The sequence below is a fragment of the Protopterus annectens genome, chromosome 13.part0 (assembly GCF_019279795.1).
Source record: "Protopterus annectens isolate FY-2018-M chromosome 13.part0, PAN1.0, whole genome shotgun sequence".
Lineage (NCBI taxonomy): Eukaryota > Metazoa > Chordata > Ceratodontiformes > Protopteridae > Protopterus > Protopterus annectens.
Window position 1 is genome coordinate 573,887,801 of NC_056747.1, and position 16,323 is coordinate 573,904,123.

The window sequence follows — 16,323 nt, forward strand, 5'->3', positions numbered from 1 at the left end:
AAGGCAAAAACCTTAACCAGTAGGCCACCTTCCTAACCCCTTGAGAGGACTCTGTGATTTTAGCTAGTATGTACCAAAATGGGTTACCTGGTACATGGTTAACGAAGAGGACATTTGTAATATGAATAAATATTATTAATAAGGTATAATTAACAGTATTAAGTAACCATTTAAAGTAGGTGCCCTACAGTATATTTATTTAGAACAGTGCCTCACCGTTATTTATATGCATGTAATATATGGGTCCGATGTCAGCTCCATACAACCTATGGGACTTTGGGTCCGACACCAGCCGATTCTAAAGTCTTTAGCGTGTCTTGGCTCTGCTTCCTTTACCCATAACTAGCTGCTCCTTTATCACCTCACATCTAGTTTGCTGTAGTTCGTGTTTTGCATCTTGGTCCTTGAATCTGCTTGGTGATTTGATTTTTGTCAAGAACCTTGTGTAGGATTGATAAGATTTCTTTTCCCTTACCCCTTAGGGTAGTGGATAGCCTTTTTTGATAGTCTTCAGTAGTGTTTGAGGTAGTTATGTTAGGTTAGGCAGTGTAGATCCTTTTTCTCCTGTACCCTTCCTGCCCTTTTCTCCCTTTTCAGGTATTCTGTATTTACTGCTCTGTATGTGTGTGCACGAGCATGTGTTTGTGTTTTTTGTGGTAGGACAGACAAGATTTTTTAAAAAAACGCATCTCCTGTGGGCACAAACTGCCTTCCCAGGATGGCCACCTTAATTGTGTTTTTTGTCTTGGGTCTGGAGCATTTTGACTCTGGTTGCTCTATCTGAAAGAGCTTCAGCTGTTGTGCTATTAAAAAGTGCAAACCAAGCTTGAGTTAAAAGGGCTTTTGCCTTTCAGCTCTTCTTCCGTTTCTGCTTCCAAGGCTTCTCCCCTGGATCGCAAGACTGGGTCTGAGAAGCCTTGGCTGTGAGATTCCAGGAATTCCACAAGGGAGCGCAAGAGGTCATCTCCAGCCTTTACCTCTGGGACAGCTCCCTTGGTTCTCCATGTCTGAAGGTCCCACATCTTTTAGCCACCTGCGTACATCAGCACTGACTTCAGCATGATGTTGAAATCAACACAAAAGACATCTGTGGCTCCGAGCATTCTGAGCCCTTTTCTGGTCAAAGGGGCACCTTCAAGCAGTGTAGTGTCCCCCTATTCTCCTTGTACTTCTCCTTACTCACTCACTAGAGTCCTCCCCATTTCCACCTCAGTTCAGAGCTTCTCTGGCTCAGATCCGGTATGTGGAGTCTTCTTCACATAGACCTTTGAAGCCCTCCACAGTGGCCTCATCTGTACAGTCATCTAGGTTGGTGGGCAGCATCAAGCAGCCTGAAATGGAGTAGATGATGCAGTCCTTTTTGCGGGCAAAGATGTTAATTAAGGCTTAAGCCCTAGGATTTCATTCAGACTCTGGGACCCTTGCCTCCATGTTTTGTGTTTCCTCCTTGGAATCTAAGGCCTTTGGAGCCAGTTGAGTTTCCACTCTCCATACTGGATCCAACATCCTGACAGTCTTCAGCTCCATCCTGTTCCTTGGTAGTTACGACCCCGACTTGTTTGGGGCTGTTGGTACCTCGGAGCCATGTCATCAAGGCTGGTGGTATCAGGGTTGATGGTTGGTGCTTCAGGATCATCACTCCCTGTCAGGGCTAGGCACTGCCCCCCCTCGGATTCAGGGTTGTCTTTAGTACCCTTGGTTTCCGGTACCCTCTGGTCCAAGAGACCCACTTTGGCCTTTGTTGTGGAGAGGATGTTCTTCTAAAGAGAAGGTTTGGATGTCTCCAACTGGCACCCCCTCCCAGTTTTCATCTGCTCTTCTGATTAGTTATCAGGCTGCTCTGGAGCAGCCTGTGTCTACTAACCTCCAGGCTGTCTCTTTGGTGGGGCAACCCCAGTCTTCTTTCTCTTCTCCAGCTTCATCAGAGCGAGAGATTTCGGGGAAGAGAAAGTGCAAGAGGAAGCACTTGGATTCTCTGGAGGAATCCCTTCCCAAAGATGCTGACTTTGAGGAAAGAGAGGGTTCCCTTAAGTCCCTGCATGATGAGGCTTCTTTTTGTGATTTAGTGGAGCTGCTTTCCTAGTGCAGGGGCTGGACCACCAAACCCCCCCTCTCTGGAGGAGTCACTTTTTCTGGAGGCCTTTGGCATAGGACCATCCACACCCTGGGTGGTTCCCCTTCCAGATGCCCTCATAGATCTGGTATTCTGGAGGGTGTGGAAGGATACCAACACAGTAGAGCCTATTCCTAGGAAGCCAGACAAAGGTCTTGCCCCCTCCCCAGACAGGCCCTCAATAGAGCAAGGTCCCAGCTGTCGATGTCATTATGGTGGCAGTAGTCACCGAAAAGAAGATTTCTGAGGAGAGCTCCTCGATATACCCCCCCAAACAGGGAATCTCGGGTGCTGGATCGATTAGGGAAGTGATCCTATGCCTCCATCCACCTGTGATTTGAGGGGTCTTAACTTCTAATCACAGTTGACAAGGCTTCAGCAAGATCTTGTCTCAGAAGTGTCAAGTACCCTCAAGACGCAGTTGTCTCTGGATATGCAAAAGAAGCTAGAGACTTTTTGTTCTCCTTGGTTTCCATCGCCAGTGTTTGAGACTCATTTCTAATGTGGGTGATGGAGCATTCAGAGCAGCAGGTTCTGGTATTTCATTGAGGTAGTATGTCTAGATCCGGTTGTGCAACTTTGTGTATTGCTTCAAATCATTCTTCATCAGTGTCCCTTTTAATGAGTCTTGTTTGTTTGGAACCAAGGTAAAGGACATGTTGATGAGGAGCAAATAAGACGGGAAGACACTGTCCGCTGCCAGAGTTCACTTTTCCACCACTACCCCCCCCCCACCCCCATCAATCATTCTGTAGGAATCAGAAAGGAGATGAGAGAGTCTTTTTCAGACAGTCAGTTCTCTTCTTAGGATACTCTTCCAGAAGGTTCCTCCCAAGGGTAGGAGGGGGATCATAAACGCTGCCCAAGGGGCAGAGGTAGTCTACATTATTACAGCTTCTGTGGGGCTTTTTCCAGTAGTCCCTTTCAGTGATCCTGAAGGGTTGCCCAACTACTCGTCTCTAGAGGCAGTTGGGAGTTGTCTAGCTCTCCACGTCAAAGCTTGGGAGGTCATCACTTTGGACGCATTGGTGTTGAGATTCATATCCAGAAGTTATGTTATTCCCTTTGTAGAACTTCCAAAATGTCTCCCAAAACATCTTACAGATGTTCCACCCCATCAGAGACTTTATGCAGCAGCAGAAATCCAAAAGCTGCTCACAAATTGAGTCATTCAAGAGGTCCCACTATACCAGATAGGATCCAGAGTCTCTTCCTGATTCTTTTTAGTACAAAAATCCAAAGAAAACAATGGACCTCAGACTACTCTTGGATCTAAGCAAGTTAAACCAGTTCATCAAAAAAGACCAAGTTCCATATGGTCACAATGCAGTCCTTATTACCACTTCTGAAGAAGGATGATTGGATGTGCTTGGACCTCAAAGATGCCTACCATCATCAAGATAGATTGGCATTCCAGAGGTTCCTTCACTTCTAGCTAGGAGCCAGTTATTACCAGTTCAGGGCCCTGTTTTGGTCTCGCCACAGAACTCCAGATGTTCACCAACTGCATGGCAGTGTTCGCAGTCTGGCTCTGGCTTCAGAAATTTCAGGTCTTACTGCATGATTGGCTTCTTACTGCCCCCAGAAGGACATCGTTGATCTCATCCAGAGACTTCTTGCTCAACTGTGCAACAACTTATGCATTATAGTCAAATGCCCCAATTGAGCCTTCAGCCTGTGCAATTTCTTAGAGCTCATTGGATGTCATCTGGACAATATCAATCAAATTGCCAGGCTCCCAAGCTCCAGTATTTTCAGTCTTTGAACTCAGGCCATGGAACCTCTGAAACATGTGGCTCATGCACTTCTAGGATTTGTGGGTCATATGACAGCATCAGTAGGACTTGTCCATCTAGCCTGATATCATATAAGGACCCTACAGTGGACTATGGCCATTCAATGGTTCCTCCAAATGCGTCCATTGGATTTCCCTTTACAGCTGTAGAGAGAGTGTTGCGAGCAGATTCGGTGTTGGCTATAGTCTCCTTTAGTAGTACAAGGGGAATTGTTTGTAATTCCTTCACCTTCACCTACGCTCACCACAGATGCTTCCCTCCTGGGGTTGGGGGGGGCATTTTGAAGGTAAAACAGTTCAAGGGTCTTGGTCTTCCACAGAGACTCAAATTCACATCAGCGTTCTAGAGATAAGGGAAGTCCTCCTAGTGCTGCAGGCTTTTCAGGATGACCTCCCCAGAGGTGTGATTTTGACGCGCACAAACAGCATGTTGGTTGTCTGGTATCCTATCAAATGGGGGGAACATGTTCTTAACCTTCTTTGCCGGGAGGCCATGAGGGTTTGGTAGTAGGTGATCTCCTCTCAGTGGTTGCTAGTGGCAACACATGTCTGGGGAAGTCCAACAGTCTGGCTGACAGCCACAGCAATGAAGGAGATTATGTGGCTCAGGAGGGACTATACTCCACTTCCTCCTTGAAGTCAATCTTGGACTTTCTAACCAAGTTGTTCAGCTCAGGCTTTAGCTTCTCTACTATCAAAAACAAGTTAGTTAGCCATTTCTTCAATTTTCATTGAGATTGATAGTACACACACCTTCTCTGTCTTTTCCAAGGTTTAAAGGTTTTCTCTTTTTTTTATCTGTGTTATAAAATATCCTTTCTTAATTCCTCCAAAGGAGTTGTCCTGGCTGGGGACTCTGTCCCATAGGTTGAATCCAGTTGGAGTAGACAATATTGGATACAAAAGTTATGGACTCACCATAAAGGTAGATCTGTGTTGTCTGGCGCTCTCTGGTTCAAACTTCCCACCCTCCTGCCCCTGACCTTCTTGATTTGGCAGATCTTTCCTTCTGTGATGACCAAAGAACAGATGTTTTTTCATTCTACTTGCTTAGAGTCTTGCGTTTCCCCTGGGTGTTTTCCTTGTATTTGTGGAAGTGGTGGGGACTAGTTGGATAGTTTGTACCATTATATTTTGACTCCTGGAACAAACTCGATCTGGGGAGTTGACGGATGAGCAAGGAGTTATGGGTAAGGGAGACATAGCCAAGACTTGATAAAGGCTTTAAAACTGGGTGATGATTATTCTGAGTCAGATCTGAAGTTCCACAGGTTGAACTAGATGGAGACAGACAACACAGATCATGATGGTGAGTACATAACATTCATTTATGTATGTAAAATATACAGTCACCAGAGTTTTATTAGTAGCAGTGTAATCTTGGCCATCCATCCTGTACTACACTCAACATTTGCTTTTCTTTTCCATATTCCATAGTAAAACGGATGGGCCTTGCAACCATATCTGACACCAAAGTTTATGGTTCTGCATTGTATTGTATTTTATGAGGTTCTTATTGCCATGCTGGCTTTGTTTTGAAAATGGTGATTATGCATTGTTTAGAAGACATTGTGAGGTTGATCAAAACTTGTAGGTTGCCTAGGAAACAGTATGCACTCAGTTTTGATACCCCCCCCCATCCTGCATAGTGGGGGCTGGGAATGTATGCAGCTTTCAATGCCAGAAGGGATTTTTTAAATGAGACATGCGCACTACCCACAGATTTGTACCGTTGTACAGCTTTGGACTGCAGAAATTTCATAAAAGTTATCGAAGGCCATTTAAAATGAATACATGTTTTTCTATGGTTCAGAAACAAGTGTAAGTTTGCATTTCTGTGCCTTTAACCAGTAAGCTATATACGTACATTACACCTGGCAGAATACTTTGAGAGACAGCTTAGTATTGGCATAATAAAACCAGTAAGGGGCATGAGCTGTGAGAGTTGTAGCACTGGTCAGCAGTGCAGGACTGGTGTAGAATAGACTTCTACTGGCGTCCCAGTGACTGGTTGCCTTGGAGTGGCTGGTAGGGCTTGGTAAGATATTCAGTCGATAAAATGAAAGAAATGGCATGGATTACAGATGAGAGATTGGCATTTAGTGGTTGCTAAATATTGCAGTAGACTGTTGGGGACAACTGGTATGTAACTTGCTGTACTACGTTCTTTATAAGAAAAGAGCCTAGCAAATGGGGGCGGGGTGTTACATGAGAGATTTTTTTATTTAAACAAAATAAAGCTGTCTCTGTTATTGTTTATTCAATTCATTGTTTATTAATTGGTCTTCTGTGTCAGACTTAACTTTTGTATATTTTTAGTCTTTTATTCTCTATGTCCCACACTGTTTTTGAACTCCAGTGTACTTTTTTGTATTTTCAGGCCACACATTCACAGATGTGAGCAGATTTAAGAAATGTAGAGAGAGCTACATGTAATCAGTCTTTTGGTGGGAGAATGTGGACATAGCTTCAGGTCATGTGTACCCTTGCCACTAGTGATACCTAGTCATGCGTACTGTAAGGGAAGCAGACTCATTAAAATATCTGGTCTATATCGCAAAATCGAATGTTGTGAATGCCGAATACTAGAAGGCCGAACCTGGTAAGTCGAAAGTTGAGAATGTCGAAGCCGCGAAACCCGAATTCTTTCCCAGGGAAAGAATTCAGTTGGCCGCTTCTGCAGCTTCAGCATTTTCAGACCGGGTTAAGGTAAGTGTACGAACGGGTAGTGACGGACTTTAGGGTTAGGGCGCAGGTCAGGTAAGTGTGCGATAGTGACAGACTTTAGGGTGCGGGTCAGGTACATGTGCAGTAGTGACGGATTTTATGGTTAGGGCGCAGGTCAGGTAAGTGTGTGGTAGTGACAGACTTTAGGGTTAGGGCGCGGGTCAGGTAAGTGTGCGGTAGTGTCAGACTTTAGGGTGTGGGTCAGGTAAGTGTGCGGTAGTGACTGACTTTAGGGTTAGGGCTGGGTTAAGGTTAGTGCATAGATAGTGGTGTGTGTTAGGTTTAGTGTAGGTTTTGAAGGTGTTTGGTGTGATTGTGTTATATGTGTGTTTTTCGGAACAGCAAATTTTTTCCCTGGGAAAAAAATCGCTGTTTTGAAGTATCGATGTTATCCAAATTTGATCTTCCTAATTCGAACTTATGGTGTTCAACATTTTGGAAGTTTGATTTCGTGATATAGACCCAAAATATCAATGGGTGAGTGAACTGAGGATTGCTCATTGTCACTCAGCTTAAAATGGAGATGTGAAAGTTGTGGAAAAGGTTTTGAAGTGCAGCAGTGGAAGATTAGGAAAAGAGCACTTTATGACTTCTAGTCTCAGCAGTTACTTGTCAATGAATTATAACTAACAGACTGCACAATATGGTGCAGTGGTTGCATTGTAAACTCACAGCAAGAGGATTTCCGGTTCGATTCTCGGCTGTGGTGCCTTCTGTGTGGAGTTTGCATGTCCTCCCTGTGTTCGTATGGGTTTCCTCCTGGTGCTACGGTTTCCTCCCACATGACATGCATCTGGAGCATTTCTCCCCGGGCCTCTGCTGAAAATTGGCTTTGTTCCAAGTTGGACTTTCCCAGTAAACAAATGAGCTGAAGTAGTTAACTTCATTTGTGCAGCAACCTATGGGAATCGGATCCGACCTCGGATCCCAGCCAGCAGTTTTCAACAGCTTTAGATCCGAGCTCCAAGCTCCTCCCCTACCCATAATCCCCTGCCAACCCTGACTGACCTCAGATCTAGTTTGCCGCTGTTAACCAACAGCAGCTTGATCTAGAGTTCCAGGCGTTAGAGACTTTTTTGTGAGAAAAAAATTTACCTTTTCTTCTGTTTTTGGTTGTGAGTGTTTCCATGTCCCTTTTTGTATAAAACCCTCTATAGTTTAACTTTATATTTTTTGTCCTTTACCTCCCCCTTCCTTCGTGGTTCCGTTAGGGTTGTGTGTGTGTGTTTGGGGCCTAACGTGTGTGGTTTTCACTTTTAGTTAAAATGGCTGAGGCCCCAAAGCCGATCTTTTCTAAGTGCACCGAGTGTGGCCATAAGCTGTCCCCGGCGGATGGCCACATTCGGTATGTGTTGTGCATTGGGGTTGAACACCTGTCTTCTGGTTGTTCCATCTGTGTGGCGTTCAACCCCAGGGCACTCAAGGACTGGAGGTCTAAGCTGATGCTGGCAGGTCTTCTGCCCCCGGATTCGGCTTCTACCTCCGGTCCTCCCGTAGCTCCCGCTGCAGCAGCTGCCACACCTGCTTCCCTCCTCCCGGCCGGGACTCAACCTCCTGCCTTAGGCCCAGAGGAGAGGGAGGCTAGGAAAGAGAAAAGGAGGAAGAAACACCACAAACGGTGGGCCGAGGCCTCCGCTTCGGCCCCCCCCCCGGCTAAGCGGTCTTCTCCCTCCAGGACTTCTGGGTCTCCTCCATCTCGGATCTGGTCCCCGTGCTTTTCACCGGGTCCTGAGGAGGAGGAGACCCGATCTCCGAGGTCATCGAGGCGACACTCCCGTCCCGCTTCGGTGGCCTCATCAAGATCAACCCGATGTCTCACGGATGCAGATTTGGACCGGATGATGAGAAGATTCCTCCAGGCCCAACTGCAGATGGGAGTGCTCCTGCCTCCCCCGGAGCTCGACCCCTTTTTTTGCCCCGATAGCTCCTTCTCTGTCCCGCTTCCTGGGCTCGGAGTCTTCAGAGCCGGGCAGCCTTGGAGCCGGGGGTGTGTCGGCGCCGATAGTCTCGGGTACTTCGGCGCCAACACTTCCCTCTAGTCTGTCGGGTCCATTTTCTTCAGATCTGAGCTCTCGGAGCTGAGGGCTGAGCTTTGGATCCGGGGGTATCGGTATGCCTTCAGTTCCGTCCAGGTCGGAGCATACTGGTCCTTAAGATCCAATCGCTTCAGCGCCAGCCCCGATCCATCCATCAGATCCGAGTGAGGGTCTGCTTTCAGATCCCAGAGAGAGCAGCTCTCCCTCGGCATTCGATGTGGTGGAGAGGGCCCTGTTGAGAGATTCCAGGCCCCTGGCCCTTGCCACTGCTCCACCCTGCACTCCTTCTCTGTTGGGCCCGGCTTCCATCACCCGGCCCCAGGGACAGCCTGCTCTGACGTCCCAGGTTGTTCCTTTGGAATAAGACGTGGCTGGTGAGACCTCCTCGGACAGCCCCCCCCCCGAGGAGGTTCCTCACAAGCGAAAGTGCAAAAGGAGGCACCTGGACTCCCCCGAGTCCTTGACTGAGGACACGGATTTGGAGGAGGGGGAAGGCTCCCCAAGATCACCCCTCGAAGATGTCTCATTTGGTGACATCATGGAGATGCTCAGGATAAGGGGGGGGGGGTCTGCCCCAAAGCCTACCTCAGACAAATCTGTGTTCCTGGAGGCGTTTGAAGCAGGCCCGTCTACCTCTTGGGTGTCCCCTCCGGCCGACCCCCTGGTAGATTTGATTACTACTATTGAGTGGAAGGAGCCAGACACTGTGGAGCCAGTCCCCAAGCGCCCGGACAAAATTCTCCGCCCACCCTCTGACAAGTCCCACTGGAGTAAGGGTCCCCCTGTAGATCCCATGTTGGTGGCAGTGGCCACCAAGAGGGAACTAGCTCAGGAGAGTCCCTCGGTTCATCCCCCGAGCAAGGAGTCTCGTCGATGGACCGTTTAGGGAAGCGGGTCTTTAGTTTGGCTACCTTCTCTGTGAGGTCGCTGAAATACATGGCACATGTGCTTCGACTGCAGTGGGACCTTATCAAAGAGTACGCTGCATTGCCCCCTTGAGTCCATGTCGGCGGAGGGCAAGCGATTGCACTCCACCCGGATGGCCACTCTCCAATCCATATCAAACACCACTGTGCGGCTACTGTCCCATGCCATGGAAGGAGCCGCTAGAGCCAGCGGAGTGGGCCTTGTTATGAGGCGTCAGGCCTGGCTCCGGCACTGTGATTTTGCGGAACCTTTCAAGGCGTCTTTCGGTAATGCCCCTTTCGATGGTTCTGCCCTTTTTGGCAAAACTGTTCACGATACCTTGGTCCAGAGCGAGAAGGACGGGAAGACGTTGTCTACTGTCTGAGTCCGCTTCTCTGCTCCCCAGAGGTCCTTCTCCAAGAACCAAAAGGGACAGAAGAAGATGTGGTTCCGGAAGTCGCAACAGTCCCGTCCCGCTCCGGACTCCCAGCCCTTCCGCGGCAGAGGATGGCAGGGTGGACGCCACCCTAGAGGCAGAGGGGGCCCGTGGAACTTTGGATCCAGAGAACCCTTCTCGGACCAACCCACGCAACACCCCTGAGGGGTTGCCCGACTGCTCCACTCTGGAGGCAGTCAGGGGACGTTTCTCGAAGCACCTAGCAGCTTGGGAGTCCATCACGACAGACCGCTGGGTGCTTCGCATTATATCCAGAGGATATCAGATTCCCTTTTCTCTTTACCCACGCAGCCCCAGATACCTCCCTGATGTCCCACCCGATCAGAGGGAGGCCGCAGCAACAGAAATCCAACAGTTGCTGGAAAAAAGAGCCATCCAACACGTCCCCCCAGACCAGTGCGGGTCGGTGTTTTACTCCAGGTTCTTCTTGATGCCAAAAAAGACGGGAGACTTAAGACCTATCCTCGACCTCTCCACCCTGAACCTGTCAGTAACCAAAGAGAATTTCCGCATGGTCACCATTCAATCCATTCTCCCCCTTTTGCAGGAGAATGACTGGATGTGCTATGTAGACCTCAAGGATGCGTACTACCACATTCTGATGGACAGGCGATCCAGAAGGTTCCTCCGCTTCTGGCTAGGAGCCAGTCATTTCCAATTCAGGATCCTTCCCTTTGGTCTCACCACAGCCCCCAGGGTGTTCACCAAAGTGTTAGCAGTGATAGTGGCCCACCTGAGGCTCCAGGGAATTCAGGTCTACCCATACCTGGGCGACTGGCTCCTGACCGCCCCGACAAGGCATCTACTCTGTGCAGCCAGAAACTACTTTCTTCATCTAGCTCCCCGGCTGGGGATCACTATCAACATAGAGAAGTCTCCTCTTACCCCGACTCAGACTATAGACTTCATAGGGGCCAGATTAGACACAAACAAGGTTCTAGCTTTCTTGACCTCAGACCGGCTACGAACCCTGAGGCTACATGTGTGGGCCATTCTACAATCTCCAGCTCCTCCGGCAGAATTGGTCCTGAGGGCTCTAGGCTCAATGGCGACGGCAATCAACCTATTGCCAATAGCGCGTTTGAACATGAGGGTCTTACAATGGACCCTCCAGGTCCAGTGGTCCTTTCTTCGATATCCTCTGAGCCATCCCATTCCCCTCAGCAGGGCTTGCAAGAGAGCCCTCTTATGGTGGCTCCAATCTCCGAACCTCCTGGAAGGATGCCCCTTTTCTGTGGCTCCTCCCCAAGCCACGGTGACCACGGACACCTCCCGTCTCGGGTGGGGGGCATTGTTCAGGCAGGACAGTCCAAGGCACGTGGGACCCCATGGAGACCTCTTTGCATATCAGTGTCCTAGAGATGAGGGCAGTGCTGTTAGCGTTGCAAGCACTTCTGGACCTTCTTCCTGTAGGAACGATTGTGATTCGGATGGACAATATGTCTGTTGTCTGGTACATCAACAAACAGGAGGGAACCGGGTCTTACCCACACTGTCAAGAGGCCATGAGGGTGTGGGAATGGGTGATAACCACCAACCGCTTTCTTATAGCAACGCACATTCCGGGGCGGTCCAACATCCTAGCGGACAGACTAAGTCACACCATCCTGTTACCACACGAGTGGTCTCTGAATCCTGAGATAGCAAATCGGATTTTCAGCGAATGGGGTCAACCCTGTTGTGATCTCTTTGCTTCTCCCTCGAACAGAAAATGTTACGACTACTTCGCTCTCATTTCCTCCTCCGGGGAACCTCCGAGAGATGCTCTGGTGCATGCTTGGCCTCCCGGTCTACTTTATGCTTACCCTCCTCTTCCTCTGATGCTGAAGTTTCTACAGAAAGCCAGCCGGTTGGGGAGCAGGATAATCTTCATTGCCCCATTCTGGCCTCGTCAAACCTGGTTCCCTTACCTTTGGTCTCATCTGGTGAATCCTCCTTGGATTCTGGATCCCCGTCCGGATCTAATATCCCACCCCCTAGATCTCCCAGTCCCGAATCTGGACAATCTCAAGCTCACAGCTTGGCTGCTCCAGTTCCATTTGTAGCTAGGACTCCCGGTATCTCTTCCCCAGTTAAAGCTATTCTAGTAGCAGCGCACAAGCCTTCTACTAGAAAGATCTATAGTAGCAAATGGAAACATTTCTCTATTTGGGCGGAACGTCAAAATTTGGATCCTTTCACAGCTCCTTTGCCCACGGTATTAGACTTCCTGTCAGGGCTGTTTCATCAGGGGGCTAGCTCCTCCACAGTCAAGGTTCAACTAGTGGCTATCTCTCATTATCACGTGGGAATTGAACTGGGCCCTTTGATCACCACGAAATTGTGTAAGACTTTTTTGAAGGGCACCTTTCTGCTCAGACCTCCAGTGAAGGATGTAGTCCCACCTTGGGATTTATCACTGGTGCTTCAGGCCTTGACAGCTCCCCCTTTTGAGCCTGCAGCTTCAGTAGATCTTAAATTCTTGTCATGGAAAACAGCCTTTCTTGTCGCTATCACCTCGGCTCAAAGGGTCTCTGAACTACAAGCCCTCTGTGTAAAACCTCCATATTTGACTTTTCACAAGGATAGAGTCAAATTTGATTCCCAAGATTGCCTCTGAATCGAATATTAACCAGTCCATCAACCTACCAGTCTTCTTTCCTAATTACCAAAACAAAGGGGAATACAAATTACACTCACTGGATGTGCATAGACAACTTCACTTCTACATCCACAGGACATCTGGTCATAGGCAATCTGACCAGTTGTTCGTCTCCTTTGCCAAATTTAACTTGGGTAAATCTGTGTCTAAAGTCATGCTGTCTAGATGGATTTCGCAGTGTATCCTTTTAGCATATGAAAGTTCTGGCAGGCCCGCACCTCAGGGAGTCCATGCCCAATCTACTCGGTCTATGTCTGCCTCTGCGGCTTTTAGAGCTAGAGTCTCTTTGGATGATATTTGTTCGGCAGCCACTTGGGCCTCATCTCATACCTTTATCAATCACTATAAATTGGACATTATCTCCAGAGGGAGAGCATCCTTTGGCTCTGCAGTGCTCCGAAACATCCTTCCATGAAGGCTGCCCAAGGTTCAGGTAGCTGGGGACTCTGTCCCATAGGTTGCTGCACAAATGAAGTTAACTACTTCAGATTAAGAAGTTATGTACTCACCATAACGTTCCATCTGAGTAGGTAAACTTCATTTGTCAGCAACCGTCCCTCCCTCCTGCCCCCTCACTTACGAATGTTTTCATACTCAGGTCCATGGGTGTTACCCACTTTATCTTTGAGAGTAATAGTCTTCAAGCAGTATCTACTTTTGGGCAAACTTGATCTGAGGTCAGTCAGGGTTGGCAGAGGATTATGGGTAGGGGGAGGAGCTTGGAGCTCGGATCTAAAGCTGTTGAAAACTGCCGGCTCGGATCCGAGGTCAGATCCGATTCCCATAGGTTGCTGACAAATTAAGTTTACCTACTCAGATGGAACGTTATGGTGAGTACATAACTTCTTATTAATAAATAAAATGTAAGGAGTGCTAACATCTCTGCAAAGTAGTTAGCAGCACCATGGCTCTCATACACTGAGCAGACCTTTTAGCTGTATGTAGTTTATGCAGGGCTTTGTAAGTTAGTAATAGCACCATGCTAATAATGCTTCCTTTCATATGGATAGTCCTTGCAAAATTCATAGCAGTGTTAAAATTCCAAGTGTAATATTAGCCACAGAAGAGATTTCACTGTTCATGCTGGCCTCTGAAATAGTGCTCGCAATACTGTTTATTCTGGGAAGAGTGATTTCTCTTTAAGGTAAAATTTTAGCTGTGTAAATGTAAGTGTACTGAAATAACTATTTTTTTTCACATCTCACAAGAGTAAATGATTTTAAACTCAGGTGCTGGTTAAGTATAGTTTTACTTAAGTGGGTTTGGGGCTTGAGCCTTGTTGTCTGCTTCAGGTATATGACATCTGGGGATGATGCATGCAGTTTTATGAACGGTAGGTTGTACAGATGTAGATAAACCTGCAGAGTCATAAGATAAGAAGAGGATGCAAAGCACTTTACAAATATGAAGCTAAATACTGTTCAGATTTCCAGAGAACAGCTTGGAAGCAGTGAAATAGATTGGCATCAAATGTTGCAGAGCATGAGTCATCAGTTAACTGTGGCTGTTAAGTTTGTGCTGGTATCTAATGCAGTTATTCTTTTGTAACACAAAACTAATGGACTATAGGCCATGGTGGCTTTCACTGATCAGCAGTAAGATTTTTCTTCTTAAACATGTGTCTGTAATATTTTTACAGAAAATTGTGCACTGTAACTGTAAATAAAACAATTTTCTGTTTTAGGGCAGAAAAGCTTCAACTTTTGAACCACAGACCCAGAACGGCTGTAGAGATACAACTGGTAAGTGAAAGAAAGATGTCCATGTGGAGTTTAAGGTTTCTTCCTTATTTTACTCTATTATAGTCAGAAAATAAATTGATCTTATTTCTCAACTTTTATTTATTTTTTTCTTAAGCCTGTTTTGTCAGTCGAATCACATTTGAAATCAGGGAGATTAATAGCATGCCACAGACTTATTCACTTGCCTGGCCTTGACCCTTGAAACTACATTTTTGTGATTGTGAAGGTACAGCCTGTTTAATTTGAAATCTGTAAACTATGGATACAATGAGGAAGTTGTAAAATTATATGCCTTCCATCTTCCAATTTTGATAATGACTAAAAAAAATTTTAGTCTGAAACTTAAAAAGTCGCTTGAACAACTGATTTTGTTACCGTGCATTTCCTAAAGGATATAAAGTCTGACACTCGAATGTATGCCAGTATGTACAGTCTTCAGTCCTCGGTGATTTGTCAGAAAACCACAACGTTTTTGGGGAAGCAAGAAAATGAGACATAAATATGGGCATTCTGCAAAAATGTGGACAGTTAAGAGGTATGTTGCAGATTCCCAAAAAAAGATGAATTTATAATAATAGACATATTTGGTATATTTACTTTCAGTAATTGTCTTCTTGGTGCACTCGATTTGTAATACAAAGTGCAGGTTAAAATTGCTCATCAAGTACAGGGTGGGAGGTTAGCAGAAAGCACTGTCCCCCTTCTTTTATCACTAAAGAAGTGGCTTGATGCAAGTTAGTAAAGTAGCCAGCTCAAGTCCTTAGTACAGTATCACCTTTGAGTTTCTAACTGTGAGCCCTAATTTGGGGAGCTGTGAAGTACTGTAGAAATCTACTACTATTGCACAAAGTGGCTGCTTTTCTTGCAGATTGCATAAGAGAGTGAGTTGTCTCTTCAATGATGGATAGTGCCATATTTTAAGAGCTCAAAGTTATTATTCCAACAGCAAACCATTAGGAGTCCACAAGCTATGAAACCATGATCAGAAGAGCTTTAAAAATCAGCACCATTTGTTGTTGTGATAAGCATAAACCTAACAGTGCTTCTGAAAGAGCAAGTGTCTTTTCATGCATATTTTTGAGTTATTTGGATCCCACAAATATTGGGTGGACTTGCATTATGGCCCTATAGTCTGGAATGCTTTAAAACCTAGCCACTGGGGATGTACAAGCCAGTGCATTTCTTTGTGCCAGTCCCAAGCCCGGATAAATGGGGAGGGTTGCATCAGGAAGGGCATCCGGTGTAAAATTTTGCCAAATCATACATGTGGACAACAGTACAGATATACATACCGAATCGGTCAAGGCCTGGGTTAACAGCGACCACCACCAGTACTGTTGGCCAACAGGGTGCTGGCAGAAATTGGGCTACTGTTGGTCGAAGAAGGAGAAGAGGAGGAAGGCATGCCCAAAGACAGGTAAAGGCTAGAACTGTGGTAGTGAGGTTTGGAACTTTGATGTTGGCAGTATGACTGGTATAGGGAGAGAGCTAGCTGATATGGACAGAAGGAAGGTTGGTATATTGTGTGTGTAAGAGACCAGATGGAAGGGGAGCAAGGCTAGGTGTATCGGAGGCAGATTGAAATTGTTTTATCATGGTGTGGATGGAGGAGAAATGGTGTAGGAGTTATCCTGAAGGAACAGTATGCTAACAGTGTTTTGGAGGTGAAAAGAGTATCGGCTAGAGTGATGTTTATGAAGCTGGAAATTGATGGTGTAATGATGAATGTTGTTAGTGCATATGCTCCACAAGTTGGGTGTGCGATGGATGAGAAAGAAACATTTTGGAGTGAGTTGGATGAAGTGGTGATGACTGTACCCAAGAGTGAGAGAGTGGAGATTGGAGCAGATTTCAATGGGCATGTTGGTGAAGGGAACAGAGGGAATAAAGAAGTGATGGCTAGGTA

General features: G+C 46.8%; 1 protein-coding gene across 2 annotated transcripts in view; it reads left to right on the plus strand.

Annotated features, from left to right (window-relative positions):
• Positions 1-16,323, plus strand: part of LOC122787487 (CGRP receptor component) — a 325,947-nt gene that overhangs the window by 247,712 nt on the left and 61,912 nt on the right. For both annotated transcript variants that reach the window (XM_044054228.1, XM_044054227.1), the window contains exon 5: positions 14,360-14,417. In XM_044054228.1, the coding sequence (XP_043910163.1) occupies positions 14,360-14,417 (58 nt within the window). The remainder of the gene's footprint in view (positions 1-14,359; positions 14,418-16,323) is intronic.